Here is a 27,250-nt window from a genome sequence, read left to right as displayed (position 1 = left end):
GTAAAATGGATTAAATGCTTTTCCTTTTTTAAACACAACTTCTGGGTTATATTCTGGTTTCCTTTAGATTTTTCCTGAAAGATCAATCTGCTTATATAAAACAAAATATTGAGTGTATGGATAATGTGTCCAATGCATTCTTACTGTGAACAAATTGGGATTTTGTATGCTTCTGTAAGCTACTATAGTAGTGAATAAAAGTTTAGAAAATTAGGGCTTCTCTTAGCTCATTACCAAGTTTATAATAAGAAAAATAATTTTTTCAGACACAGGCTTCATGTCCTATTGATCGCAGACCATTTCAAGCAGTGTGCAGACTGGATGCATTGGATAAGCAGATAAAGGTATGTTCCACACTTGCTTTCTTAAATAACTTTCCTTGTAGGAATGTCCAACTTCTGCTGCAGCCTTTCATTCATGTAAAATGAAATGTATTGTATTAAATACACTTTCCTAACAAAGTAATTACTGTTGTTTCTATTGCATATTTGAAGTTAGGAATTATTCTTAATTATTTTTTCAGAGCAAGTATTTACCATAGTAATAATAATCATAAAGCTGCTGTTGCTACTTTCTAGTATCTTTGAGCATTCATGATATATCCAAGAATAGAAGTATAGTAATTGGTCTCAAAGGTTTAGGTTTTGTAAACAACTGCTATACCAATTATCCTCCAATATTGCCTTTTTTTTTAGCTGAGGTGAATCTTCTGTGTTCACAGCCTCCGATTTCCAGACAAAAACACATAAATGCAAGACGAATCAATTAATGTTAAACATTGTTCAACCAAAATTTTTTCAGTTCTGATTTCTTTTTAAAAATACTGGTATGGAGAGTAGTTTATCAAGTAGGAAAAAACCTCTTCTGATAGTTGATCTTGAAAATGCATATAGAAAGATGCTGGTAATTCCATGTACAATTCAGAAATTTTGTGATGAAATTATGCTTATTAATATTTCATAAGCTGCTGGTCTTGCACTTTGTGACATTTAAAAAACAGGCTTCCACTACTCATTTCTTGTACTTCTGGAGGCCCAGGCAGTCACCTGTAAAGGAGCCATGCTGGCTACTAGAGATGCTTCCTTCTCATAGGAAACCATGCTTATCGTATTTTGTCTTCTTTATTTCTGGAGAATCAAGGAAGCAGCTGAAATGGGATAACCTGAAGTTTACATTTGGAAAAGTGTAATGGCTGTATCAAAATAGAGTTTGAAAGATTGTGTGTTCACAGAATTGCAGTGTAAACAGGTGGACAGGGAAAGATGTCCTTCCCTGAAAAAGAGCCACGGGAGCCATAGGAATGGATGGAATGTGTACCAAGATACACAGACACCGTGGTCAGCATCATTAGTGGTGCTATCAGGAGACTGGCAGCTTTCTCTTTGTGATATTCAGAATTAGAATGCTGATATGTTAGGGGGTTTCATAAAAAGCCAGATTTTGGGGATGAGGAAATACAAAGTTTCTAATGCAAACAATTGCAATGTAGCCATTGAAACAACTTCACAGTGTGAAATAAAAGCTGTATTGCTCTCAGTGTTTTTTAGATGTGAAAAAACTGAATGTTGTATAAAATACATAAATTATTTTACTCTAGAACAAAATTGAGTGTGTTTTAATTGTGAGGAAGCATATTAACTTGCGCGGTAGTTCAGCATTTTCCTAAGGTCAACCATGTGTATTCTGAACAACCAACTTAGTTTAAAAAAACTTAGCTTATAGATTCTTAATGGAAACTAGTGCATAGCTCTGAGACACTTGCCATGGCAGCTGGAATGTTCAGGGCTTTTTTCATCCTGTGAACTTAGTATGCATCTCAGGCATTGTCAATAGCATATTAAGGTGTAGGTTTTTTATTATTTTATTAAAAGAAAAAGAAAAAAAATCTCCAAACAGTGAAGTCAAAGTCATGTCTACTTCAAAACAAGTTAAGATTTGAAATGTTTTCTAGTCCTTCTGTTTGAGTTTAATTTCTGTACAGACCTGAAGGACTTCGTATGAATTTAAGGCCCAAGTGTCGTGACGTTCTAGATTGGGTTGATTCTATTTTACAACACAGGTTCAGGTTACAAAACAGCTAAGGAGGAAGGAGGAAGAGGAAAACTGTGACTGCAATAAAGAAGCTTACAGCCATGTGAAGACGAGACGTTTTATAAGGTTGGTCAGTTGTGTTATTTCAAGCATTTGAATTGGAATATTCAAAAGAAATAAAATCAACTGGTTTAACATGAACATTTTGTAAAATTATTTTAATTTTAAAATATATTAGTTTTCATGACTGGTAGTTTAATTTTACTTTTATCATTGCTGTAATTCCCACTTAAATAGTTAAAATAGCAAGGAAGAGGTAAAGGGCAATGTATTTCTTGAGCTTTGTGAAAGTTGCATTTTTCTAGCAATTCTGAAAAACTTTACGTTCATTGGCAGTATGGCTACATCAAATTCTAACAATATAATTTTTTTTTTTGTTTCTCTAAACAAATACCCACTTTTCTTGCATGTTATTATAAGCACTGGTGATGTTCCTCTTCTGTAAGACATAGTTGTAGTCAAGAACTGATTTTGTTCTAGTAAGGTTGAGAGGGAACATTTCTGCTTTAGTAAACTTTATCTTGTAATATTTGCTGCATTGTATAAAGGGAAGCTGAAGATTACACAGGTGAATTTTGCTAAATAGTGCTTATCTAAAGTCAGTGTAAGCAGACTTCATTACAGCAAAGATAACTGGAGGTAAATTACCTTTTTTAACTCATAAGAAAATGAGATTCACCATTCTGAATCAACACTGACTGATATTCTTAAAAGGAAGCAGGTTATACCATCTTTCACATGTTGCCATGAAATCAAACAAAACTGAGCATCCTGATTTAATACAGGATAGTAACTTTGGTGTAAATTTGTTTTCTTTTTTTTTTTAAGCTGTTTGAAGCACTGTGGCTTTTGATATACAAAAGATGATATTCATGATATGAGTTCAGGTTTTAATAGCAGTTAGAACTTGGTTTATGGCACAAAATAAAAATACCTTCAAATAGGAGAGGATTTTGTTTGGATGCCTAGAAACTGCTTTTTAATGTCTTTTTTTGGTCTTGCAGAAGAGCTGCATGTCCAGACAGAAGGCCAGTAACAATAAAATTAAGCGAAATTGTGAAGAAAAAATACAGTAAGTTGGTATTTGCCAGAATTGCTATGTTTTATTAAGGAACTCTAGAATATCTTTTCTTCATGAGCCAATTGAATTTTTTAAAATTGCTTACATTTGTATATAAAACTCAAATTCCAAGTAGTAGAAATGTGGAACTTCTAGAGCAGAATTGCAGTATGTGAAACTCCTGTTTTAATATTACTGGAAAACTGCCTCTTCAATTTCAGTCACAACTCAAATGGATGTGGTTTCAGCCTCAAGTAATTTTCTGCATCAGGCAGCTGGGGAGCAGCTAATGACTAGCTTTTATTCACAGAAGCTTTTATTGGTGAGAGTTCAAACACAAGCAACACTTAGCTGTGTTTTGGGGTTGCTGTTCTGAGGGGCTTATTCAATAAAAGTTGTTTGATAAGTCTATTCATAACTTAAGAAATGAAGAAAATATCTCAAGAGGTAAAAACTGCTTGGTATCTAAAAAGCTATTGTGAAGGTGCATGCATTTTCATTTTACTCAGTTTGTATGTAAACATTGTAAATGTACTGAAGATACACATTTTGTTAACCTCCCATTGCATTAATGATTTTGATGAACAATCAAGAATGTGCTAAAGTTAAGATCAAAGTTTTGTTCCTTGTTCCACAGGTAATATTTTACATGACAAACAAAACAAGAAAGCTTTCTCTGTGAAGATAAACAAGGTTGGTTCTGAGAAGGAAACATTTGTAAATGCTTTCTTTTATTAGAGCATTTGTAAGACTACCTTCCTGCTTATTTTTAAGGTTAACTTCTGTTTGTTAATTTTGGTGTGATTCAAACTTCTCTTTTTGTCTCTTTTTGTCTTGAAGTAATTAGAATATAGTGCCAGGTTCTTTCTCAGATTATAAGCTCTATATGAGCTTCTTTCTCAGATTAAAGTTAGTTTTGTGGTGGTGAATATTTTCATTTAGATTAGGCTATTACATTTTAAGATCCTGAAGCCTGTTTTGATCCATCTCCTTTCATCCAAAGAAAGATAGTTTCATGTACAAGCTGTCAGCCAAGCACCATTATATGAAGGTTTTCATTATTTTCAATAAAATATATAGACTTAATCAACCAAGTAATTTATGTGAATCTGGCATAGACATTATGGTTTGCATCAAACTGGGTTTTTTTAAATGTGAGATTTCTGTCAAGAAGGTTTCTGTTTCCAGGTTTCTTGTTCATAAATCTTAGCCTATAAACACAGGATCACCAGATGCCAGATTTATAAGGAGCTGTAAAGACTCTTGTTTGATTTCTACCATCCCTCCTTTCAAAAATACTTTGTGTCTCTGAGACACAAGTTTTTGATCAGTGCTTTCTTACTCATAGTTGTACCTGTAAATGAACGTGTGAGAAAAAGTTTTAGGCCATAAATTTAGTTCTGCAGTGCAAATGCCATCATTTGCCATCATTCTGTTTTACCTGAAGTTTGAATATTTGGAGGAAAAGCTTTGTTCAAGTCCCTGTTCTGGCTACCGCTTTATTCCGTGTCGTATGGGGCACATCCTATGTATTTTCAGCAGCTGATGGCCTGAATTGTAACTTGTGCTCATTACACCACAGTTGTCAGGGATATTGTTAGCTCCAGTTTGCCCCTTCTAAGTCAGGTATTTGGAAATTTGGGTTCTGTTGCCCTGTAAACTTAAAGTACATTTCACTGCATCGAGGGGGTTTTCAACTGGAAAGATGGGCTTAACAGTAGATCAGCCACTAATGTAACTTAATGGCTGGGGAATGCTTTCATTTTTAGTTTCACTGATTTATGATGAAGTGTTTAATAGCATTAATGTCTCAAATAGTACCTATAGCAAAAGAGGTGCATAAACAAAAGTAGAACCATTGAAAACCTTCAGGAGGAAGCATGGGACTCAATTATCCAAGAAATGTTCAAAATTTAAGAGAAAGTCATGATGTACTAGCAACTACTTCATAAGGATATTTGTGGAACATCTGGATAGCTCTTTTAATTGGAGGGAGGAAGGTTAATATTAAAAATGTATATTATTCTTAAAATGAAACTTAAACCCAACAGTTTTTTAGGCAAAACTTAAAATTTGTACACTCTTAAAATAAGGCATTTTCCCTGCGGAACCAGCTCTGTGTGCCAAAGTTTGATGGAGTATATGGATAATGACTGCATATTGAGACATGTATTCTTATACATCCCACTCCAAAGTTTATTTTTCCATTTTCTGAGTTAAAATTATGGAACTATTCTGAATTCCTGTTCTAAAATACCAGTCCTAGGGAATGAACAGGCAAGTTTTAGTCAGATTTGAGGTGGTATGAGCCTTTAGGTGCTGTGACATTAATGGATCAGTGTCAGTATATATTAGTGTGGGAAGAGTATCTGGAGGACTATTGATGGTTTGTTGTTGGGGTTTGGTTTTTTTCCCCTGCAGCCAGTGCAGTGCCCAGCAGCAGTGCCCAGAGCTCCCTGCATGCCTGCAAATGGCAACAGGCTAGCACAGAGCACATGGCTGGGCCTTGTTAGCATGTATAAATTGGTGGTGGTGCTGGTATCTTTTGAAATACAAGGTGTGTTCTGAGTGTTGTGCCTCTGTGTGAGGGCCCAGTGACTAGACACACCAGAAAATCTTTATATTCCATAATCCTACCTGAGGGCAGAGGAGAATCCCAGCTCATTAGGTTTTCTTGTTACTTAAAACAAAACATTTGGTGAATTGCTGTGCAGGGGTGTAAAGGTGCTTGAGCTGTATTTGATGTGGTGCATTAGGTAGCAGAATTGTGCAATAGTGAAAATCAGGCTTAGTTATTCGTAATGTCTGTGTGGAGCATGAAATATTTTGCTTCATATAACATATGAAGTTTATCTGCAAAGAGCAGTTGTTGAAAACTTAGAGACTGAATAGAGAAAATTTGTTTGCTGTAACTGCAAATATCTACATATACCTATGGAGCTATTATGGTGTCTGCTTTTTATGAGCTAAAGTCTTGCTGACCTAATTTAATTTCAATGCATCTTCATGTAGTTAGTGTTAATTATTTTATTTTGGGTGTCTTTAATTCATAATTTATTTTTTGTGTAGCCCAGAAGACAGACCTGCTGGAATGAGCGCATCAGAACTAATTTCTTCAGCACACTTCTGGCTGGTGGTAGCAGTGAAGAATCCTTTTTTAGCTGTAGAAATGACTGGTTAGTGTGTACTAGTGCTTCATATAAATTGATGGGTAACTGTATTGTAGATTCTGAACTTCCTTCTGCTCCTACCTGTATATATACTGCCTTGAAATATTTTGAAGATTGGCAGAGTATTTATTTATTGATGAAGAGCAGTTAATGGATAAACACAAACATTTTAATATGAGTACTGTTAAGGGCACACCCCAATTTCTGTCATGTGTTCAGCATCAGAAGCACACACTTGAGTATTTTAGTCTCATTGATTTAACGAGTTTTATTTTTAGTTCATGTTTAATTCCTTGCTGAATCGAAGCCTTGGATAGGAAAGGCTTAGCCCTGTTACTACAACAGCAGTTTCCAAAAAAGTTAATGCTAAATATCCTGGTTTGTATCAGAAATAATCCTTTTTGTTGCTGTTCTTTGATTCCAAGAGGAATACTTTAAACATCCATGAAGCAATTTTGCATTAAGCCAAATACGTAATTAAGCCTAATACTTAAGAATGGGTGTATAAATAAAGTGTTCATTGAATAGATGGAAGAAAAAGAACAGTGTAAAAGAATGTTATTTGGATAATATGGCCCAATTTAAAAAAAAACTACTATATATGTTTTTGACAGTCTGTAAAAGACGAACTTTTTGCCATGCATGCAACAGAATTTATTAGTCAAGGATGTGAAGTTTCTCCATCCTTCAACTCTCCAGCAGGCACATTTCATCTCCTGTTTTCCATTCCATCTGCTTTATTTATTTAGGACTTCTTTTTATGTTTGCTGAGACTGTGTTTTTCCTCTGAGCAATAACCAATGCATAGTTTAATCATGACTGTTGAAAGTTCTAATACAGTTAAATTAAAGTCATTGGTAGGAGCAGTTACTGAAATACAAAATTATCATAGAACAAAGTTACTTTTTATAACTTCTTGTATGAAATTTGTCTTTCAGTACAGAATTCACAGAAGTCAATTCAGGGATCAGACAGAAGAGACAAGAACTGGAATTGTCCTGTTCATCTCTGATTGCTAGAGTTGAAAGGTCTGTGTTTTGGATTCATAGTGGATCTTCGTACTTAAAGTTTGGAGTTTGATAATTCCAACTGGTCTTTAGATAGAATATTACTTTCATGAGACTGAATAGTGTTTGCATATAGCCTGTTAATTTTTTGTGTATTTGGTGCTTGGTGATGTAATGTCAATAGATTCTTTTTTGTATGTCTTAACACTTTTTTGGTACATGTGACAAGCATAGTAACTGCACTGACTTGTGCATCTTAATATGTCACCTTTTCACAAAAATGTGAGTTTGAATATGTTTTCTATTTAGAAGCTAATATTCAATGAGCTTTTAAAATTATTTCTGTCCCTAGATACCAGACTATGCTTGCTTTAACATTAGTCTGATTCTGATTCCCCACAGCACCGTGTACCCTACTTTCATGGTTCTATCACTTTTTCTGTAATCATTTATAAAAAAATCCTCTTTGTATCTAAAAAGAGCTAACAGGAGTTGTGTCAAGTGAAAGAGAGAACATAAAATAATTCTATGGGTTTTTTTGTCAGAGAGCAGATGTGTGTTAAAGCATGCCCTAAGGATATTTTTTGTCAGTATAAAGCAGAACCATAAAAACAAGTGATTTTAAAATAACACTATAAGAAATTAGCTCTGTGATCATAATTTCAGTACATATCTCTTTGCTCTTTTTCGTATAAAAAAAAAAGATTAACATTAAAATTGCAATTGAAGAGTTTTTAAATTATAATAAAAAATTGCATCTAGGATTGAAATAATGAATTTATTACATATACATTTTCTTAGGAGAAGTTTCATTCCAACTCAGCAATAATGCAAAAATTGTAGCTCTCTAACTAAACTCTGTTTTTGCCCAAGGTTTTCTGAGGGAGTCTGAATAAATATATATTTTTTTGTCTGTATGAAGAAAAAAAATAAAAGGAATATTTTCTAAATTCTCATGTAGACTATTTCTCATTTTTATGCAGAAAAGATTGCTGTTCTGCTGAAGTACTAAACCAGCACTCATTCCCTTATTTCCAGTGCTATAACCTACTACTTTGGACTGAGCTATTATGGTTCTATATTTGACTTTAAAGAAAGCCAGACGTATATTGCTTTAACATAACATACCTTGTTCAAACAGTTTTAATAGATTAGGCAATAAAAAAATAAATCTGTAATTAAAATTAAAATCTGTAAAATAAATCTGAAATTAAATATGACAAGGAAAGTTTTGTTCACTGCCAGCTTTGTATTTCTCTCCAGCTCTGATGAAGTTAAAAGGATTGAAGTTGCCTAATGTGTTTTGGTTTTGTGCATTGTTTTCAAGACTTGCTGCAAACAGCTAAAACAACTAATGTTACTGCTTTTGCTTTTACTTTGCAGTGTTCCTTTAATATCTTATGGAGCTGAAGCTGAGACCTTTCTTCTCACTTCTTCTGCAGTGGCTGGAAGAGTTCTTCCAACAAATATCAGGCCTTTGGAAAACTTTGGTAAACTTTTTTTTTGTAAGTTTTCTTTATAGCTCATGTGGAGTATTGTTAAAATATGATTATCAGAAATCAAACAGAATGGGGAAAAAAATCTGTTTTGATGCAGTTTGGTACTATTTTAAAGTAAGCTACCTAATTTTTGAATTTGGAATACAGAACATAAATCATCCACCCCAAAGCTGGTATAACTTGTTCTTTTCAAGATTAATTTAATAAGTATTTATGTAATTTAATTCCATTTGTAATTGCAACATTTTTTTTTTCGTTCATGCTCTTCTTTCTTCATTTCCCATTGTTCAAGGATAAATCTTATTTTGATGCATTATGAATGGCATATTTCAGAGGTATATTGTGCAGTGTGAGGAACAAACCTTTCTAGCAGAGAGGAACATTATTCAGGAAGCAGTGAAGTGTATGGATCTCTTTTAGTTTGCCTACAAGCTCTACAGGGCAAAACCTTGCAAAAGTACTAGAGTTCCATGGTCTGTCAGGAAAGCAGCAGAAGACAAGACATGGAAGGAATTGCCTTCCTCCAGTTACTTTAACAGCCTCTGTCTCCATACTCAGCAAGAATGTAGTTTCTCTTCCAAAAAGCTGCACAAGTTCAAAGAAGTGGAAACAAAGGAGTTGTATTTTATAAGGCTTGAGTTAATACCTTCTTTGAATTGGGGATCACACCACTTTCACTTGTCCGGTAGGCAAAGAGATAGGACAGATTTGGGTCTCCTGTCTTATGAAAATTGTGTGGAAATAAATTGCTGGAAGGAATTAAGGAGTAGAAGGATCACAAAAAGTTGCATTCATATTCTCAATTCTTTATAAAGGTATGTATTTCAACTCCACATTTCCCAGTGAAAAATGGATAGGTTGCTTACTCAGGTCTCTGATGTTGGGCAGTGCAGTGTAACTGATGCTTAACCATTTTGATTCTAGTAATATACATGTTAGCTGTACCTCTTGACTTCCCTGTCTACTGTTCTACTTCTATAGTCAAGCTTTTTTGTTAGGATGCACCAGAGGCATTAAAAAATATGTTTAGAACAGAATCTTCTCAGTTGTCTTGATTAGAATGTTGATACTTGTACTGTGGACAAAGATTGAATTTTAAGATTAGTGCCAACATACTACAGTGTTTTAAGATTCAGAGTTTTAAGTCATCTTCACATTTTATTTAAATACTTTCTATTGGTAAGGAGCATGCAGGAAGTAAGAGTCTTAAAATTTCCTAATAAAACAAGGGGATGGTGGACATGAAGATGTCCCTTGAGGATTTTAGTCACAATCTGTTGAGTGAGTGCTCCTACCCCATTTCATTTTTATATATCTGAGTAAAAGGATGACATGCATAAGAAAAGGAAAAGACAAAGGTAAAGAGAAACCTAACTGAATATTATTAGAGGTGAACAGCAAGTATGTGTATATATGTGTGTGTATATATATATATGTATATATATATAATATATAGTATGTATATATATATATGTATGTATGTGTGTATATATATAAAAGGAGACCGACTTTTTAAAAAGGTGAAGAAAAGGAGAATGAAGAAAATAAATGCATTTTAAAAAGGATGCAAACCGGTTCTTTCATTTCTTACTAAATTGTCCCTGAAACATCATAGCATAAGCATTTTTTATTTTCTTTTTACGCTTCTCTCAACTTTTGGTCTCACCTGAAGTATACAGTTTTGCATCAGAGTAACAGCTGACACTGGCTTCCAGGGTTGTACAAGGAGGCATACAAATACCAGTGATGACCATATAACTGTAGTGTCGGAATCATCCCTGTAGCTGCTGCAGTTTTAGTAGTCTTTTACCATTAAATAGTCTGTGTTACTAACTTGACCTGAAAACGCTTTAGTGAATCTAGGAATACCACTAAGATTTATGCTGGCATTATGCAGTTTTTGTGTGATTAAAATATTTTTCAATAAAGAGTCAGTGAGCTGAAATGCCTTTTATTTGGTCCAAGTCCAAAGCTTGTGAAGCTTTTCTGTTAAAATTTTACAAGTAGTAGGACATGCTAAAAAAGGGTTTGTGCTTCACATGTAGATTTTGAATGTGCTAGAAAAATAACTCGCCTTCTAATTCTGTCCAGATTCTCACATTCCACTGGTATTCTGCTGAGGTTTTTTTATTATTGCAAGATGATTTCTTCTCCCTTGAAGAAAATAATCACAGATATTAAAATTCGAAATGTCATGTAACATCTGACTTGATTTCCTGGCTATTGTAATAGGTTTGAAGATATAATTAGTCTGAGACAGCCACCTGTTGCTGAATAAATGCTGCTTAACCACTGTAAAATCACTTCATAACAAAATGATTGGTGAGACTGTTAGAGTAGATACCCAAAATAGTGTCAGTCACCTGAAATTCCTCTGGAAGTTCTTTACCATCATGTTATTTTCTTTTAAATACATGGTACCTTCTATACAGTTGATGTTGGTTTTCATTTTCTCAAGTGATTATTTGATCATTGGACATGCAAAACCCAGAATCAGTACTTTTTTTTTTTTTTTTTCATGTTCAGGCAAGTTATTGTGTGTTTGCAAGGAAGGTCAGAGGATGTGATTGTAGTCCTGTGCTCTTTTAAAAGCTAGCAAGGTGGTTATGGAATTAATTCTCTTGAGATTATTGTTTGCATTTAATACAGTGATAGATTTTTTTGTTGTGCTAACAAAGTACTAAGAGGTAGAAAGAGGCTTTTTTGCAGTTACTTCGTTTTCTTATTCCAATCTTACTTTTCTAAAATATGTTTGTGTATACATTAGCCAAATATTTTACTGTAGCAGGAGCATGGGAAATAATGTACAGAGTTAAAATCACATGTTTGTGATGTGAGAGATTTATTGCAAAATCTATAGCAAATAATCTTTCTTAGTTAGTTTGCACTGTTTGTGTATGAAATTGAAGCTGTGAAAGAATTCATTTTAACACTGCATCCTTGATGCTTCCTGAAATCTGCACAAAGTGTGAAACAAATTAACGGACATCCCAAGAAATTAATTTACTTCTGAAGTATTACATTCAAGTATATTTGCTTAATTATCATTAATCTTTAATTCCTGAGCCGTCCACCAGAAGCTTTCATAGCTGACAGTGCAGTCTTCCCTGAGCAGGGAATATAACCCTTAACTTCCCTACCAAGACTTTGGTCAAATAGTAGATGGCATGAAATAAATTAGTGCAGTACCAACCCAAGAGCTGAGCTGCTTGCTAGGTGTGCCTTAGTCATTCTTTGTAGAGTTTTTGGTTTTTTGATGCACTGTAGGCTGCACACTGTTGGTGCTGCTGGGACCTTGGGTGTCTTGTGGCAGAGTTTAAGTTCAGTTTGCCCTATAACTGGTGAATAAGTTTGCACTGTATCTGATCAACTGCTGCACATGGGATCATCCACCGATGGCCACTGGAAAATGCCCTTTCTCTAGTGCTGCGCTTCACTATCAACAAGCCTGTATTATAGTGACAGGAACTGCTATATCCTAACACTGCTGTGTGGTTATTCATTACTTTTCTAACTGCTTAAATGCTGACTACCTTTGAGCAGCCTAAATAACAAATAACAATTTCACTGTGCATGCTATCGCTGTCCATGTCAAGCCATGCCAGCACTGCTTCTAAACTGTGTGTTCAGATGTCTGATGTATCACTTTACCTTGTTTCTCTTCTTTAAAGCAACCAATTTTCATTAAAAAAAAGCTGTGACAGTATTACATACTAAATCCTAAATTGTATTATTTGAGGATAATTTGAGGATTATCTGTTATGCTGCAGAAGGCCCTTTTATGTTCTTAAATATGTTCAGATAAGTGGTTATTATCAAATCTTAATATCTTCTGTTTTTATTAGAATCTTTAGGCAAAGGATATGCTGTTGCATGTACCCAAGAAGGAGAAGAGAAAAAGGAAGCTTCTGGTTCATCTGGCACTAGAGGAAGTAGGAGGAAATCAGTTGCTACTACTCCTACAAGAAGGTCTGCACGAAACAGCAAAAACGAGGCTCTGACTCAGTCTCGGAGCTCCCCTCGATCAAGCAGTTCTGCTTGCAGTGCCCCTGAAAGCAATAACCCATCTCTGAATAAAACTCATTCAGAAGCAGAGAATGCTCCTCCAAAACGCAGGTCTAAAAGAGCAGTTAGACAACAAACACCTGCAGTTAAAAAGAAACTGAGAAGTTCTGCACGTTCTGAAAAATCACCCTGTGGCTCAGTGGAAGATGATGACATTGCTGAGCCTGAAGCAGTCTTAACTTTAGATAAAGACCACCAGTCAGATAATGAAAGCAATAATGCAAGCCTCCCACAGAAGAATAATGTAGAAACAGAATCTGCTAATGGATTGGAAAGCTGTAGTGAGCATGCAGAAACTGAGGAAACTACAGGAGAATGTGACAGAGATGAAGACACTTCGGGCAATGCAGATGTTAATTTTTCTCCCCAAGAACTCCCAGTACTAACTTTAGGAAGTGAAAGTCAGGAATTTAAAGTAAAAGATGTTACTGAAAAAAATGCAGATCTTGCCAGTCAGGACAATTGTGAAAATACTCTTGAACAAGTGGAAACTGTAGCTAGTCCCAAAGATGATGTATGCGACCATGCAACTTCTGAAAATGTAGATCAGACATCATGTAGTCCTCAAAAAGAATTAATGGAGAACATAGAAACCTTGACGAAAGTAGATCAACCCATAGCTAGTCCAGAAAATGAATTGTTGGAACATTTGAAACCTCTGGGAAAAGATCAGCCACTGGAGAGCCCCGGAAGTGAATTGCCTGAGCATCCTGAAGCCATGGAAACAGATAATTCTGAGACTGAACTAAAACCAGTAGTAGACTGTGCAAATACAAAACCTGTTCAAGATGAAGAACCAGATGCATTAATACACAGTATTTCTATGGACAGTACATCAGAACAGCCCTTAAAAGAGAACACCATTTCAGAAAGTGAAGAGGGTGGAACTTCAGAGTCTCCCCCAGTAAATGCTGAGCATAAACATTTTGGTGAAGATAACAATGAAATGATACCAATGGACTGTGACTCATTTTGCAGTGACCAGAATGAACCTAAGATGGAGCAGTTAATACCACCTGAAAGTACAGAACAAGGAGAAGTGAACTCTGTACAGTGTGACGTGGGAAACTCTGTATCAGGTTCTGATGAAAAAGATGAAACTGTTCCTCAAGCAAGAGAATGCCAGTCAGAGCTCAAAACAGAGAAAAAGGCTCGAACTAGAAAATCTAGATTTCACTCTCCATCGACAACGTGGTCTCCTTCTGGGAGAGAGGGCAGGAAATCTCAATCACCATCCCCTAAAAGGGAGACAACTGGAGACAGGAGCTCACGATCACCCAAGAAGGTAATTGTGAAGGAGGGAAGATCCTTATCTTGTTCTCCAAAGAGAGACACACTCAGAGATGAGAAAAAGCCACCATCTCGATCTCCCAAAAGGGAAACTGTTAGGGAGAGCAGGAGATCATCTTCTCGATCACGAACTAAGGATTCATCTCCAAGGCGAAAATCTAGGTCTCGAAGCAGTGATAGAGATAATCAAAGAAGAGATCGTGACAGAGAAAGAAGAAATAGGAGGTGGTCTAGGTCACGGTCACGCTCTAGATCAAGATCACGATCTAGGACTAGAAATAAAGGTTCTTCATTCACTAGAAATGACAGGGAAAGTCATTCACCTCGATGGAAAGAGAGGTGGGGAAATGACAGCTGGAGAAGTCCCAGAGGAAATGATCGATACAGGAGAAGTGATCAAGAGAAACAGAATGAAAATCTTAAAAAAGAGAAGGACAATAATACAGAAAAAAGCAATGATGATCAGTGTTCTTCAGATAAGCAGAGGAATGATTGTCCAGACTGGGTAATGGAGAGGATAAACTCTGTTCCTGAAGTCAGGAACAGAGAGAGAGAGAAACCACCTTGGGAAGAGGGCAGGCACGACAATGCAGGACAGTCTTGGAATAAAAACTTTGGTTCGGGTTGGATTCCGAATCGAGGGAGAGGTCAGCGTGGCCGAGGTGGCCGTGGCCGAAGTGGTTTCATGTATGGAGACCAGAGTGAAAGTCACTGGCAAAACAGAAAACCCCTCTCAGGGAACTCAGATGGTTCTGGGAATGAAGCTTCGAGGTTCTCAGAACAGCAGCCTTGCAAGCGTAAGAATGAACAAGAGTATTCATTCGATACACCCGCTGACAGGTCTGGGTGGACATCTGCGTCCAGCTGGGCTGTGAGGAAGACTTTACCTGCTGATGTGCAGAATTACTATTCGAGAAGGGGACGCAACTCATCAAGCCCACAGTCTGGATGGGGAATGAGACAAGAAGAGGAGACACCTGAACAAGGTATTAATGGTTTTGAAATATAATAGCTTAATCACAGATGCAGTAGTTGAGCAAAATCCTGTCGCATTGTATGTGATCTGATCTGCTGATAAGTTCTTTAAAAAAATAATTTGGGGGGAATCCATACTCTTTTTGCAATTTGGAGGGGTAAAGGTGGAGTTTGGTGATTTCTTCTATTTTGATGGCTGCTTGGTTTTGCGTAAAGCCCAAGTCCAGGTTTAAGGACTGTGCATCTGAAGAGTGCTGCTGAAGTAAATTGATTTGGCTGAAGAGAAAGTATATCTTCGCAGTTACTTTTAGCATCTGCACAACTTTAAAAAGACTAATTTGTTTCAAAAAGTCATGAATTTGTCTGTGCAGACCCACATGGCAGATTTTAGAGATGACCAAGCAGCATGTTGATGTTATCCTTCTCCTAGATAAGCACAGTCCTGTTTAAATGCATTAAAAAAATCTAGGGTAATTTATAAATACAAAACTAGTGCCTTTACTGTATTTCAGTTTTGAAAATCCTCCCAAATGTTAATATAAGTTTAAATCAGTTTTGGAGGGGTTTTTATATCTAAAAGACAGCTGCCCTGACAGAAATAGACTTTTTGGTAAGAAGTAAGTTAATTGAACTGTGGATGAGATTGATTCTCAATAGTTAAGAAGTCATCCACAGATTAGTAATGCCCTGATTAATATTCTTTAAAGACAGATGTGAATTGAATTCAAGAACTATGAAATCTATTTCTGAAGACAACTACACTTGCACTCTTGCACTCTCTCCTTGTTTTGCCATTCATTTTTATCTATTCTCATCCCGTATGCAAGCAGTTTTCTCCCTCTTCTGAGAGATGACTGCATCAGTGGCTTCCTAGTTTTGAGACAACATTGTCACCCTTCTATCTGCTGCAGGGAAAACTTACCAAACCTGTAACTGAAAGCATTTTGTGATTCAAAGACTTTTTCTTGTAGTTCAGAAACAGTCACACTGTTACTCACTTTTGGAAGCTGAGAATAGTGCAACAATCTCTGATAACTGGATAAAACAGGCTAGGTTGCCATCATGACATGGTCCTCCAGGGCAACCTGCTTTTGCTGACCCTGCTTGAGCAGGGGGGCTGGACCAGAGAGTCTCAGTAGGTCCCTTCCAACCTCAGTGATTCTGTTATCCCATTCTCATTAAAAATGAGGATTTGGGCTGACATGTAAGGCCTTAGATTGCGATCCCTGTGATGACAGGGTTCCTCAAGGAAGGGATTCTAAGGAAGGACATCTAAATTGCAGCCTATCAGTCATTCCTCTAAACTAATTTTTTGACTTCTGGAAGGCTTTCTAGTTTTGTCTAGATTTTAACTTTTTGGCTTCTGTTGAAGGGAAGATGTGATATCAAAGTAATTAATTTAAGTAGTGCTACCTGCTACCCCAAGAGGTTATTTTTATTTCTGGGTTTTACTTGTTGAACCATTACGGGGTTTTTGAACAACTCTTTCTGAATATGAATATCTGTTAAATGGTTTGAGGATGACTTATTGTTTAGTGTGAAAAATCCCAGCAGAGTATTTCTGTAATTATCAGAAGTGTACTGTGAGTGTGTGTGAACCAGGAGCAGAGACTTGCTGATGTGGTAATGTGTGACTAACCTTCTGCAATTGCAGAAGGTAAATTTACTGGGTAAATTATGTTGTCTTCCTGCTCTTTGGTGAAAAAATTGCAGTTTCATTGTGATGAAATAATTTATTGGATTTGTTATGGGAACAAGTATAGAAAACAAATTCAAAACACAGGCTTTCATAGTGACCTACATTTTTTAAACTTGGAAACTAGCATTTGGTTTCATGGCATGTGTGGTGGTGAGTGCTGTGCAGTGTCTTGAAAATACTCAGATTATAGAAAGTTTCTTGATAATCTATCCTTAATTAAGAGTTTTGACACCTGCCTCCCATTTTGCTTTATGAAGTCCAGAATTTCTTCTTGATATACTGTCTGGTTTTTGTTTTGGCAGATCCAAACCTCAAAGACCAAGGCAGCCAGCAAAATGATGGTTCTCAGTTACCAATAAATATGATGCAGCAACAAATGAATGTAATGCCACAAGTGAATGCACAGCACCAACCTATGAACATCTTCCCATATCCAGTGGGTGTCCATCCTCCCTTGATGAATATGCAACGAAATCCTTTCAACATTCACCCTCCAATGCCCATGCATCTCCCTGCCGGAGTGCCTCTCATACAGGTAGCTGCTCCCACAAATATTTCTCAGGGATTACCTCCGCCTCCACCTCCCCCCCCACCATCTCAACAAGTCAACTACATTGCTTCACAGCAAGATGGAAAACAATTGCAGGTATGCTTAATCAGAAGCCATGGCAAGAACAGTGGTGAAATAATACCAGTTAGAGATTCTTTATCTTGAATACCATAAATTTATACTTGCAGTTTCTTTCTCTCTTGCCTGTTTTCTTCCACCCTGCACCAAATTTGAAGTGGAAGCATGCATATGCATATCAGTTGTAGCTTTTAAAAAATAACAGCATATAGCATCATAACCAGGTTTCTGTGGTAATGGAACACTGAAAAATTTCATTAGTGTTGTTCATTATCTTTTTTATCTTAGAAGTGACCTGCTTCCAAAACTAAATCTTTCTCTTTCAAACCTGATTTTTAAGCATTTTAGGAAATGCTTGAATACCATTTCAGCAGTATGTAGGAAGTGATCTAAACTTCTGTGTTGCCGTTCTCATCCCATGGGAGTCTATCAACAGAGGAAAATTGCCAAGTACTACATGGCACCCATTTGTTCCACACTTCCATTCTCCAGCTATCACCATCTCAGTGGCTTCCCCCCACACACATTTTTTATTCTGTTTAATCTTTTGAGCCTTTTTATTAATAATTTCTGAGGTCTCTTTGGTGTTTTTTATTTCTACCTTCTTACCCGATTCTCCTGGTTTTGCATGCCCTGTTTGAGACCTAACTCCCACTTTATTTCTCCAGTTTCAGAAAGACTCTGCCATGCTTAGGGCAGGTCAGACCATCTTTTTATGACACTCAAGATATCTTAAACAACTCTTATGTATGTGAGCTCCTCTTGTAGCTGGCTGTTTATATTAAGAGCTTTTGTATCAAGGGAAAGAATATGAACAACTTGGAGGAGAACCCATGGCCTGCAAGAAGATGTAATACTGCATTTATGATAAGTAAAGGGCCCTTCAGGAGTTGATTGGGGTTTGTGCTTTTCTTTTGCTGCTGCCTGTTCTAACCTAAACCACTTTCCCCTACATTCCACGTTGGAAAAGTGAGCAAACAATTTCTAACCCTCTGTTTTCATGCATCATCTTTAAAGATCTGAAGTGAACTGATAAATTGCCTACATTGTTCTCACTTTTCACTGCTATTGTCTGTTTATAGTCATTAACTTAGAACAAGGAGAGTTGAGGGCTGTGGGAGATACTGAGTGGGGTTACAGGCCGTATGAAATAACTTAGTACACTGCAAAGTAAACCAGCAAGATACTGCTGGAACTAGAATGCTGGTAGATTGCTCATTGATTTAATTAATGCCTCCTGTCTTAATTAAAATGTGTTCACAATTGGAAATTCAGTAGATTAAACGTCCAAAAATGTAAGAAGTCAGAACATACTCATTTCAGAGGTTTGAAGCCTATCTAGTGCAGCAATAAATATGTTCCTGTAAAGATTGTGTATTGCTGCAAAACGCAGTTACCTGTTGTAAAGCCCATGTTACACTTGTTGCTCTTACCTGCTTTTGTGGGCTGGTGTCCATGAACCTGAATGCTCTTGCAGCTGCTGCTGCTTTTTCTTTGAGCTTTCATTCAACAACCCCTCAGTAGCAGCACAATAGAAATGACTGAATACTGCAGGACACCACCTGTCCTTCCTGTTGAAAGGAAAATGAAGACAGCACACTGGTGAGCGTTAGCATGCTGATTATAACAGCTCCATTTCTATGTCCTTTCCAAAGAGCTCAGATTCCTGTTTCATTATTTTCCATCTAGATAAATGCAGAGGTGTAAAGAGTAATGGTGATGACCTGCAAAAAAGCAGCATTTAATGTAGCCTGCCAGAAACATGTCAGGAGACTGTTCTGGGCTTTTGCTAAAAATGGCCTCTATCTGAAGTCTGAGAGCTACTTTATTTCTCAGTTCCAAAGTATGTACAGTGCCTTTTGGTGATGTTTGGAAATGGCCAGAAAATGGCTTTTCCTGAAAAACAGATCCTGGTACTTCAGCCAGCATTTCATCTCTTGCCTGTGTATTTATATTTGCAAATTCAAGCTGATAACAAACATGAAAATAGATGTTTTCAAAGCAGCATCATTATGATGCAGGAATGCAAGTGTGGCTTTGGGTGGTACCTTTTGCAGGTGTGTTTAGGTGCTGATTTTTTTAGAAAATGTCTACTTATCACAGCCTTGTTTTGTAAATCAGATTAATTCTGCAGCCGTGAACTTCCTTCCCTCTGTACTAACACCCTCCATGCCTGTTTGCAGGGTATTTTATTACTGGGATCAGAGCTAGAAAATGGCAGCCATTGTGGTGACATGGAAGATGATATACTTTTCAAGCTTTTTTTCTATTTCTGTGAGCCGATCTAATGTAATATGTGTACCTTCCATAATAATGGGCAGTGTGGAAATTAGGTAATGAACCAAAGCATGCAGTATTTGTGCTCGTTCTAGAGCAGCTGAGACTCCTAGAAAGGCACATTGCCATATAGAAGAATGAGGTATTAACTACTGCTAACTTTTTAAAACAGGGTATTCCAAGTGCTTCTCATGTAAGTAACAGCATGAGTGCTCCAGCTTTGCCTGCTCCAGCAGCAGTCCTGGGAAACATGGGAACAGTTCAGGGACCAAATTCGGGTAATGCAACGTCATCAGGTCACATGAAGAGCTCTAATGCAGCTGTAAAACTGGGAGAAAACAAAGCAAGTGTAACAGTGGAAGCCAGTGCAGATAGCTCGAAGAAGGACCAGGCAAGTTCAAAGTTCAGCATATATTTTATGTACACTGTTTATATATTTACATTAAAACATATAAAATTTATTTTTTTAAATGCATTTTGATGTACTAAAAAATAGCAAGTTATGACAGTAACCTCTCAGTGTAATACTCCATACCATCATGTATGTAATATTTTTGTGGCAGCCATAGGACACAGAGTAGCCTCTGACTCTTTTTAATGTAATCTTCTTTAAAGCAGCACTATTACAAATAATACTTGAATTGCTGTGGGAAAGCATTCTGTGCTTAGCAGAGCACAGGCAGCTCCCATGAGAGCTGAAATATGTGTGTGTGTGGGGGGGTGGTTTTCTAATCTTCTGTAGCAACCTTTTTCCTGTAAAGTTTTAACTTGTGCCTGATAAAGATGCATAGGCAGTGAAATATAACACTCAAGTTTGTTTTCTCTTCAGAAATTGTTAATTCAAGAAAAAGCAGCGCAAGAGGTCAAGCTCGCGATCAAACCTTTCTACCAAAACAAAGATATCACTAAGGAGGAGTACAAAGAAATTGTGCGGAAAGCTGTAGATAAAGTAAGTTGGTTCAGTAATCCAAGCTGCACACATTTCACCTTGGGGCAAGCTTTGGGGTGGGTTTCTCATTTTGGTGGGAACTGCTCATAGGTGCTGGAAAGGGGGAAGAGGGAGAAGCAAAAATACCTTTCTTCTTTCTCCATCCACAAGAACTTGCTTTGGCTTCTCAGAACAGAACCTGGTTATTGTGTGGAAAAATTGAATGGGAATTCAGAAGTATTTAGGAAGCAATTGGAAAGTATTAGGAGTTTTAAAATATGTTTTGCCTGGGATGGAAGAATCAGAAGCGTCGGGAAATAAATGAAGAATGTGGGACTGTGGCAAATCAATGGGAATCTTTCAAATGTTTTTGTTCTTTAAACCATTGCAGGTTTGTCATAGCAAGAGTGGAGAAGTTAATTCTGCAAAAGTGGCAAATCTAGTGAAAGCGTATGTAGACAAATACAAGCATTCACGGAAGAAAAATCCTGAAGAGGCAGTCTCCTGTGAAAGGAAATAGAATATGTTTTCATTTTTTAGTTTTATTCTATCTTCAAAGTGCAATTTCAATGTGAACTGTTAACTGAAAATTGTACATGACAGTGATTTGAATTTGGTTTTGATAAAACTATTTTTCAAGGTAGTGTATGATGTTTTGTTCTAAAGAAATATAGATCTGCAGGGCAACTTCTTTATTCCCTTTTAAAAACAGATTTCTAAAAAGAATAGAGGTGTAAAGAAGAATCATTAGGAATGTACGGTTGTGTGGATACTTAGATGTACAGCATTTTGACTTGAGTAAGAGAGTGCATTAACTTAGAAACTTCGAGTACGTTGGGTTTGGAACAGGTATGTACAGTACATGTGATCAGTCAGATTAAAGTAAAATTTTTCTTTTGATTGCTCCCTAATTATAGCAAAGATGAGATAATTAATTGCCTTGACAAATATTTCTAGTGTTAACTGGACAGGCTGAATGCAGGGGTCACAATGTTTATATTAAAAAAGCACATAGAGTTGTCTGAACACAACTGTTTAGATTTCAAAAAGAAAAGTCATAAACAGTAAAATGTGGTGCCCAAAAGCATGGGTGCTGCACAGCTGTTGTAACACCAAATAAAAATTATGCTGCTTGGTATTGTTTGTGATGTTTTTTAATTTGTTTCAAGATAGTGGGATAACTTGAATAATTTTTATGTGTTGAAAGCCCTCCATCACCACACACTGATAACCTCAGTTTAGGTTATGCCCTTAGGCTAGCAGGAACTTAGTGTACCAAAGCTAGATGTTGAGAAAGAGAAAAGTTTCTTCTTCAAGTGAGATCAAGAAAGCTGGAATGTATTGTTAGGTTCCCAGTTGACCGGAGACTGCCAGTTGTGCCAATCTCAGCTGCACTGTACTTTGCTCCATTAATTAGGGCATGAATCACCAGACTGGTATTGGGGAGCCCATGCCATCGGAAGCCAAGTGTCTTCCTGCTCCCCTGAGCACTGGAGACAGGTTATTAGAGGTACCACAAGCATTCTAAAAACAGCTGTCAGGTCACTGAATGTGCCTGGGGAAAGCTTACATCTCAGGTAAAACCAGTTTTACTGAGGCAGCAGCAGGGAGGGTTGCTGGAATACTGAGATCACTATATGCTCCTTAGCAAAAGAACAGCTTGAGATCTTTCTCCAAGAAGCCTTCCTCTGATTTGTTCACTTTCTCTTACACAGTGCTATTAAAATCTTGTCACTAACCCTCCAGTCCTGTTGTGCTGTAACAGCTGTTGGTGTCGGATCAGCCTGGCTTCCGCTCCAGCCCAAAGCCTCCTGGCCCAGAAGCGGGAATAAAACATTTTAACAGAAAGTATCAATTGAGATTTCTGAGAAATTATCTCTTTGTAGCCAGTAGTTCCCAAATTACCTGATTCTGGCAGAAAACAGTCTCACCTTTTAAGTAACTTTTGCAGAAGCCTAAGGATGACATAAGGGATATCCACCCTTGTACACATGTGTGGTGTAGAGACAGAGGTGTAAAAGCATGATGTTTGTCACAACAGTTGATTGCTTGGTTTTAACTGTAACTTTCTGCAGACTTAATGAAACATTTGACTGTCTATATTTATTTTTGTGTGCCTAAATACAAATGCTATGTAAATTAGAAACAGATATAATACATTTTCTACAGTCAAGTCAGGTTTTAGGCTTTTCAGTGTACTCAGTTTTACACTATGATAGCAATTTGTAAGATCTCTTGAACTGTTTTAAGCTAAAATTGGTTAGCACTTTTTGAAAAATGTAGCAAATTGCTATGTGTATCCTGGTTTATCACGCCATGCGTACTTTATTACATTTTCCTTCTCTGAATTTTTGGATTTTAATCACTTTTATATCTTTTTCTAGTCTATACAGTTGAGCCTTGCTATAAAGCTCCTTTCAGGAGTCAGATAAATATTTCAAGGGGTTTTTTTCCCTCTTTTGGAAGAGAGGTGGAAATTGGGGGAGGTGGGAAGAAACAAGGGAGGATTTGAACTGGGAGAGGGAGGGGTGATAGGTTTCTTGTTTTGCAGCTCCTGGGTAGAAGAGAAGCTGTCACTGGCTTCCACGTTGTTGGGGCAGTGACTATAGTGATGCTCCACTGTATTTCAAAATCTAATGAAGAATACCAAATAGAGTAGCATGTGATCAGTAGCTTTATTTTTTACAATTAAATACTTCAGAGTTTATCAGAAAATACACAGTTTGTTACGATTTCTATGTTGAATTAAAGAAATGCATTGCCTTAATCTGTAGACTCTGCTCCTGTTTCTGCTGAAAAGCAGTGAGGTCTCTGCTGGTGCGGCTGCATGGGAAAGGGAGTACGGCAACCTCAAAGTCCTGGTTGTGTTCCAGTAGGATGAAAGGTGCGTTTCTGTTTATTGAAACACCTACTACTGAAACGTCCCAACATGCACCAGCACTGAGAGCAGAGGTGGGGAGCTGAGCCCCCTTGCTGCCTCCAGGGTAGTGGTGATTCCTTCAGTCCAGACTACCTGGGGGGAAACAATTACAAAAGTGTACCTTCTGTGAACTTATGCAAATCAAAAGGGTTTTCCTTGCACCCCTTCCCCTTTCTCACTGTGCATGCTGCTTGAATGTCTCATCCTAAAGATATACCTTACAAGCACGGTGGCTGTCCAAAGTCCACAGTACTGTGTATGTAGGCTGGAGTGCTGTCTACTGAAAAAAATACTCTAAAATTTAGTTTCATGTAGCGTTTAACAGTTTCTAATAAATTCTGTTCTCTCAGCTGGCAGTGTTTGGTTTTAAATTACTCTGGCTCAAGTGGTGTGGTTTGCAAAGCAAGGTAGCTCCTGTTCCTTCTGTGCACATGCATTTATCTTGTTCTGTGTTGTCTGGGTGCCCCCTCCTTTACGTCTCATTTGTTTTAAGTTAGTCTTCACCCTGCATTGCCCACCTGCAAGTGCTCTATGCTAGAAAAAAAACAAATGCAGGTGGCAAAGAGCCCATTCACCCAGGCCTTGAAAAACATTGAGGGGTTCAGGGCAGAAGTGGAATATGGCTGTGGGCAGCAAACGGGCAGGATTCAAACCCTGGGCGTGCCCTAGCACAAGTGCTGCCCAAGCAGGGAGCAGCTTCACTGAAATACCCTCGGGGCATTTTAGTGCAGGAGAGATGGCCTGCCTTGGGAACAAAATTCCAGGCATCCCTTTGCTTCCAAGGGTTACCTCCACTGTACCTTCATGAGGTAGCGCCGTAGGTAAGGTTGGCACAGGTGTGGGAGTTAAGGAGCTATGCTGGCAACATTTTTCATTGTTACTACACCTTACAATATTCACATCGATCACTACTCAATAAATAGTAGAGATGACAGTAAGGACAATAAAGTGTATCACTAATTTCAGTAATTGAAGAGTACTAATTATTACTAATGTACTAATAGTACTAATTATTACTAATGGAGTATCTGTGCAATTTTTTTAAAAGTTTTTAATCACTAGGTTAGTAAGAAAACCACTAAGAGCACAGTAACTACTTGTAGACAAGGATATGTACCTCTGGAAAAGCACAGGCTGGGATCTGGAACTTGACTTAAACTTGACACTTCCAATATCACTCACAACTCCCAGACTCACCCACCAACAATAGAGTTGGACCTGATCTTCGCTGTCTTGTGCTGTGCAGTAATACAGGGGCTGACAGCAATAAAGTCAATGCCCATTACACATGGGAAACATCCAAACCCTGAGTGTAATCCAACACCAACTACTGCAGGAGCCAAAGACATGAGATTTTGGCAGCAGGTTGTCATATAATTAGTCCTAAAGTTTTGAAGAAATTTGAAACCCACTGAGTATTATAAGGAGCATCAATCAAAAATAGCCAGGCATTTCTTGATCCTTTGCTGCAGTAGCAAGCGTTATGACAGAAAATAACTCATGGAAGTCAGAGTTGACTGTAAATTCCAGAGCCCTTTACAAAAATTCAGGGGTTTTGAGGACTAGGAATGTAGCTTACACATGGTCTTGCATCAAGGCCTGAACCTGGAATCGCAGGGCTTTTCCTAGAGGACTTTAATATTTAAACAGATATTTCTAACAACAATCAAGCGATACTTGGTGCAGGGGAAATAGAACACACACACCCCACAATGTAGGCAGTGCGCCACGTGGGCCAGGGTGAGGGATTCCATCTTTGATGTGCTGTGGGTCAGCTGCGAGCTTAGTTGCAGGTCAGTTGCCTCAAACTTCACAGGAGCCCACTTAGGCCAGCAGGAAAACTGGAATGAGAGTGCAAGCCCGGGTCCTCTCCAAAGGTCAAGCAGACATTGGTGTAAAAGAAGAATTTACTGTTTGCCAAGACAGCAGCTTTCCTGTGGACATGCAGGCTCAAAACCCCCTAAAAAAACCTCTACATATCCACTCAGATTGCAGTTTGCAGGAAATCCACCTTAGACCAGCTGTCCAACAGCCAGCCAACATCACAGCACGAGACAGCCTTTACCACAGCTCACCTTTATGAGATTTTTGTTACTCTAATGTTGCATTTCTATTCACCTGCCGTCAATCAGCTTTTTTCAAAGGTATGGGCTCAGATATATATCTGGTTATCTTACCACAGACAGGGAGAAGCCAAGACCCAAGTGATGATTCTGATACAAACAGGTGAAAAGCAGCAGGCTTCTAAAACCAAGATGGCTTTGAAGTAGTGATAATTTAAGGAGATACTGCCATCCCACCACAAACAAACTGGTGATAACTTTACTCATTAGAGTCAGCCTTGAATTGTCTGCCACTTGAAAATGACTCATGAATTCAAAACCCTCTGTGAAATCCCCCACATTAATTCCCTTAGGGGAACCACTGTGCTAGTTTTGCATCAATTGATATTTGGTGAGGAGGGAAGAAATTAATGAACCAAAACCAGCTCCAGGCAGCTGCTCTGCCCCTGCAGGGCTGCAGCCCACGTGCTGCAGGTGCAGCCTCTGCCACACACGACACCGAGCAACCTTTTGGCTCCCTCAGCTCCTGCCCCTGCCACGCTCTGCAGCCTGCACACACATCCCCTGATCCAGCAGGCCAAGGGACATCAGCCATGGAGCTCTCTGCACCCACTCATGCAAGGAATGTCCAACAGCCCAGTAACTACCTGGTAGAAAAGGCGGAGGAGGGAGGAAGCACAATGGGACGAGTACGTGTGTCCGCAGCTGTTGCACGTCAGCAGATCTTGGGCCATGATGGGAACTGAACTCACACCTCACTACACGCTCTGGGGCTTCTCCCTCCAGGTCACTCCCCTTTGAAGTTTGAAACTAGCAAGAAAAAATTAGAACAGTGTATTTTCAGCATATTATTATATAATAAAATGGTTCAAACCCAGGATGTGCTTTGCCCCAAACTGTAGGCAGGCGGGCAGTAATTAACACCAATGGCTGTGCAGATCCATCGTGCTCTACACGGGGAACACCAGGAACTGCAGCATCAAGCACAGCTGAGCATGAAGTAATGGAAAAAAAGGGCTGATCAGGAGGTGATCAAACGCAGCCCATTTCCTCCTCCCAAGCAAGGGTGCTGCAACAGCTCTCAGTGGAGTTAGACCACAGGCCAACAAAGTGCTGTTCTACTGGGCTGACAGCTCCACCACTCCTAGAAGATTCAGGCTGATGACTGAGGAGTAATGTTTACTGCACCAAGGGATGGTTTCAGCATCCTTACTATGCTGCAAAACACTTTGAAGGAAGAAATATAACTGTACATACTAGCGAATTCCTCATTTTAAAATTACAGCTAATCTGGAATCAGAGTTATATAGTTTTGCTTTGGTTTTTTTTTTTTCTGCAAAGAAATTTATACTAGTCTTCAAGAAGATGCTGTAGAGCCAAGCCACAACTAAGATTCTTTATGACCGTGCTCCAGTGAGATGATGCTCACTGGAGAGCACAGAACATCTTCCATCAGTAGTAATGAACAGTGGTAAAACTAAACTAAATCTATAATAAACTAAATAAATAATAACTAAAACTAATCTATAATAAAGAAAATACACATAAGAGAAATTTTGCAATTACCTGTTTTCAAAA

General features: G+C 37.8%; 1 protein-coding gene across 4 annotated transcripts in view; it reads left to right on the top strand.

Moving 5' to 3' along the window:
• Positions 1-23,958, top strand: part of SCAF11 (SR-related CTD associated factor 11) — a 50,993-nt gene extending 27,035 nt beyond the window's left edge. For 3 of the 4 annotated variants that reach the window (XM_038153726.1, XM_038153727.1, XM_038153725.1), the window contains 12 exons: positions 267-344; positions 2,060-2,157; positions 3,096-3,163; positions 3,789-3,844; positions 6,221-6,327; positions 7,260-7,349; positions 8,712-8,818; positions 12,673-15,168; positions 17,159-17,502; positions 19,934-20,152; positions 20,591-20,710; positions 21,081-21,370. In XM_038153726.1, coding sequence (XP_038009654.1) covers positions 267-344; positions 2,060-2,157; positions 3,096-3,163; positions 3,789-3,844; positions 6,221-6,327; positions 7,260-7,349; positions 8,712-8,818; positions 12,673-15,168; positions 17,159-17,502; positions 19,934-20,152; positions 20,591-20,710; positions 21,081-21,209 — 3,912 coding nt within the window. In that variant the 3' untranslated portion in view covers positions 21,210-21,370. Of the gene's footprint in view, positions 1-266; positions 345-2,059; positions 2,158-3,095; positions 3,164-3,788; positions 3,845-6,220; positions 6,328-7,259; positions 7,350-8,711; positions 8,819-12,672; positions 15,169-17,158; positions 17,503-19,933; positions 20,153-20,590; positions 20,711-21,080 lie in introns of all 4 variants that reach the window. The other variant, XM_038153724.1, reaches the window with a different exon arrangement.
• Positions 23,959-27,250: the final 3,292 nt, after the last annotated feature.

This window comes from Motacilla alba, chromosome 1A, assembly GCF_015832195.1.
Source record: "Motacilla alba alba isolate MOTALB_02 chromosome 1A, Motacilla_alba_V1.0_pri, whole genome shotgun sequence".
Classification (NCBI taxonomy): domain Eukaryota; kingdom Metazoa; phylum Chordata; class Aves; order Passeriformes; family Motacillidae; genus Motacilla; species Motacilla alba.
Note: the sequence above shows the minus strand (reverse complement) of the source record. Positions and strands in the feature narration are given on the sequence as shown.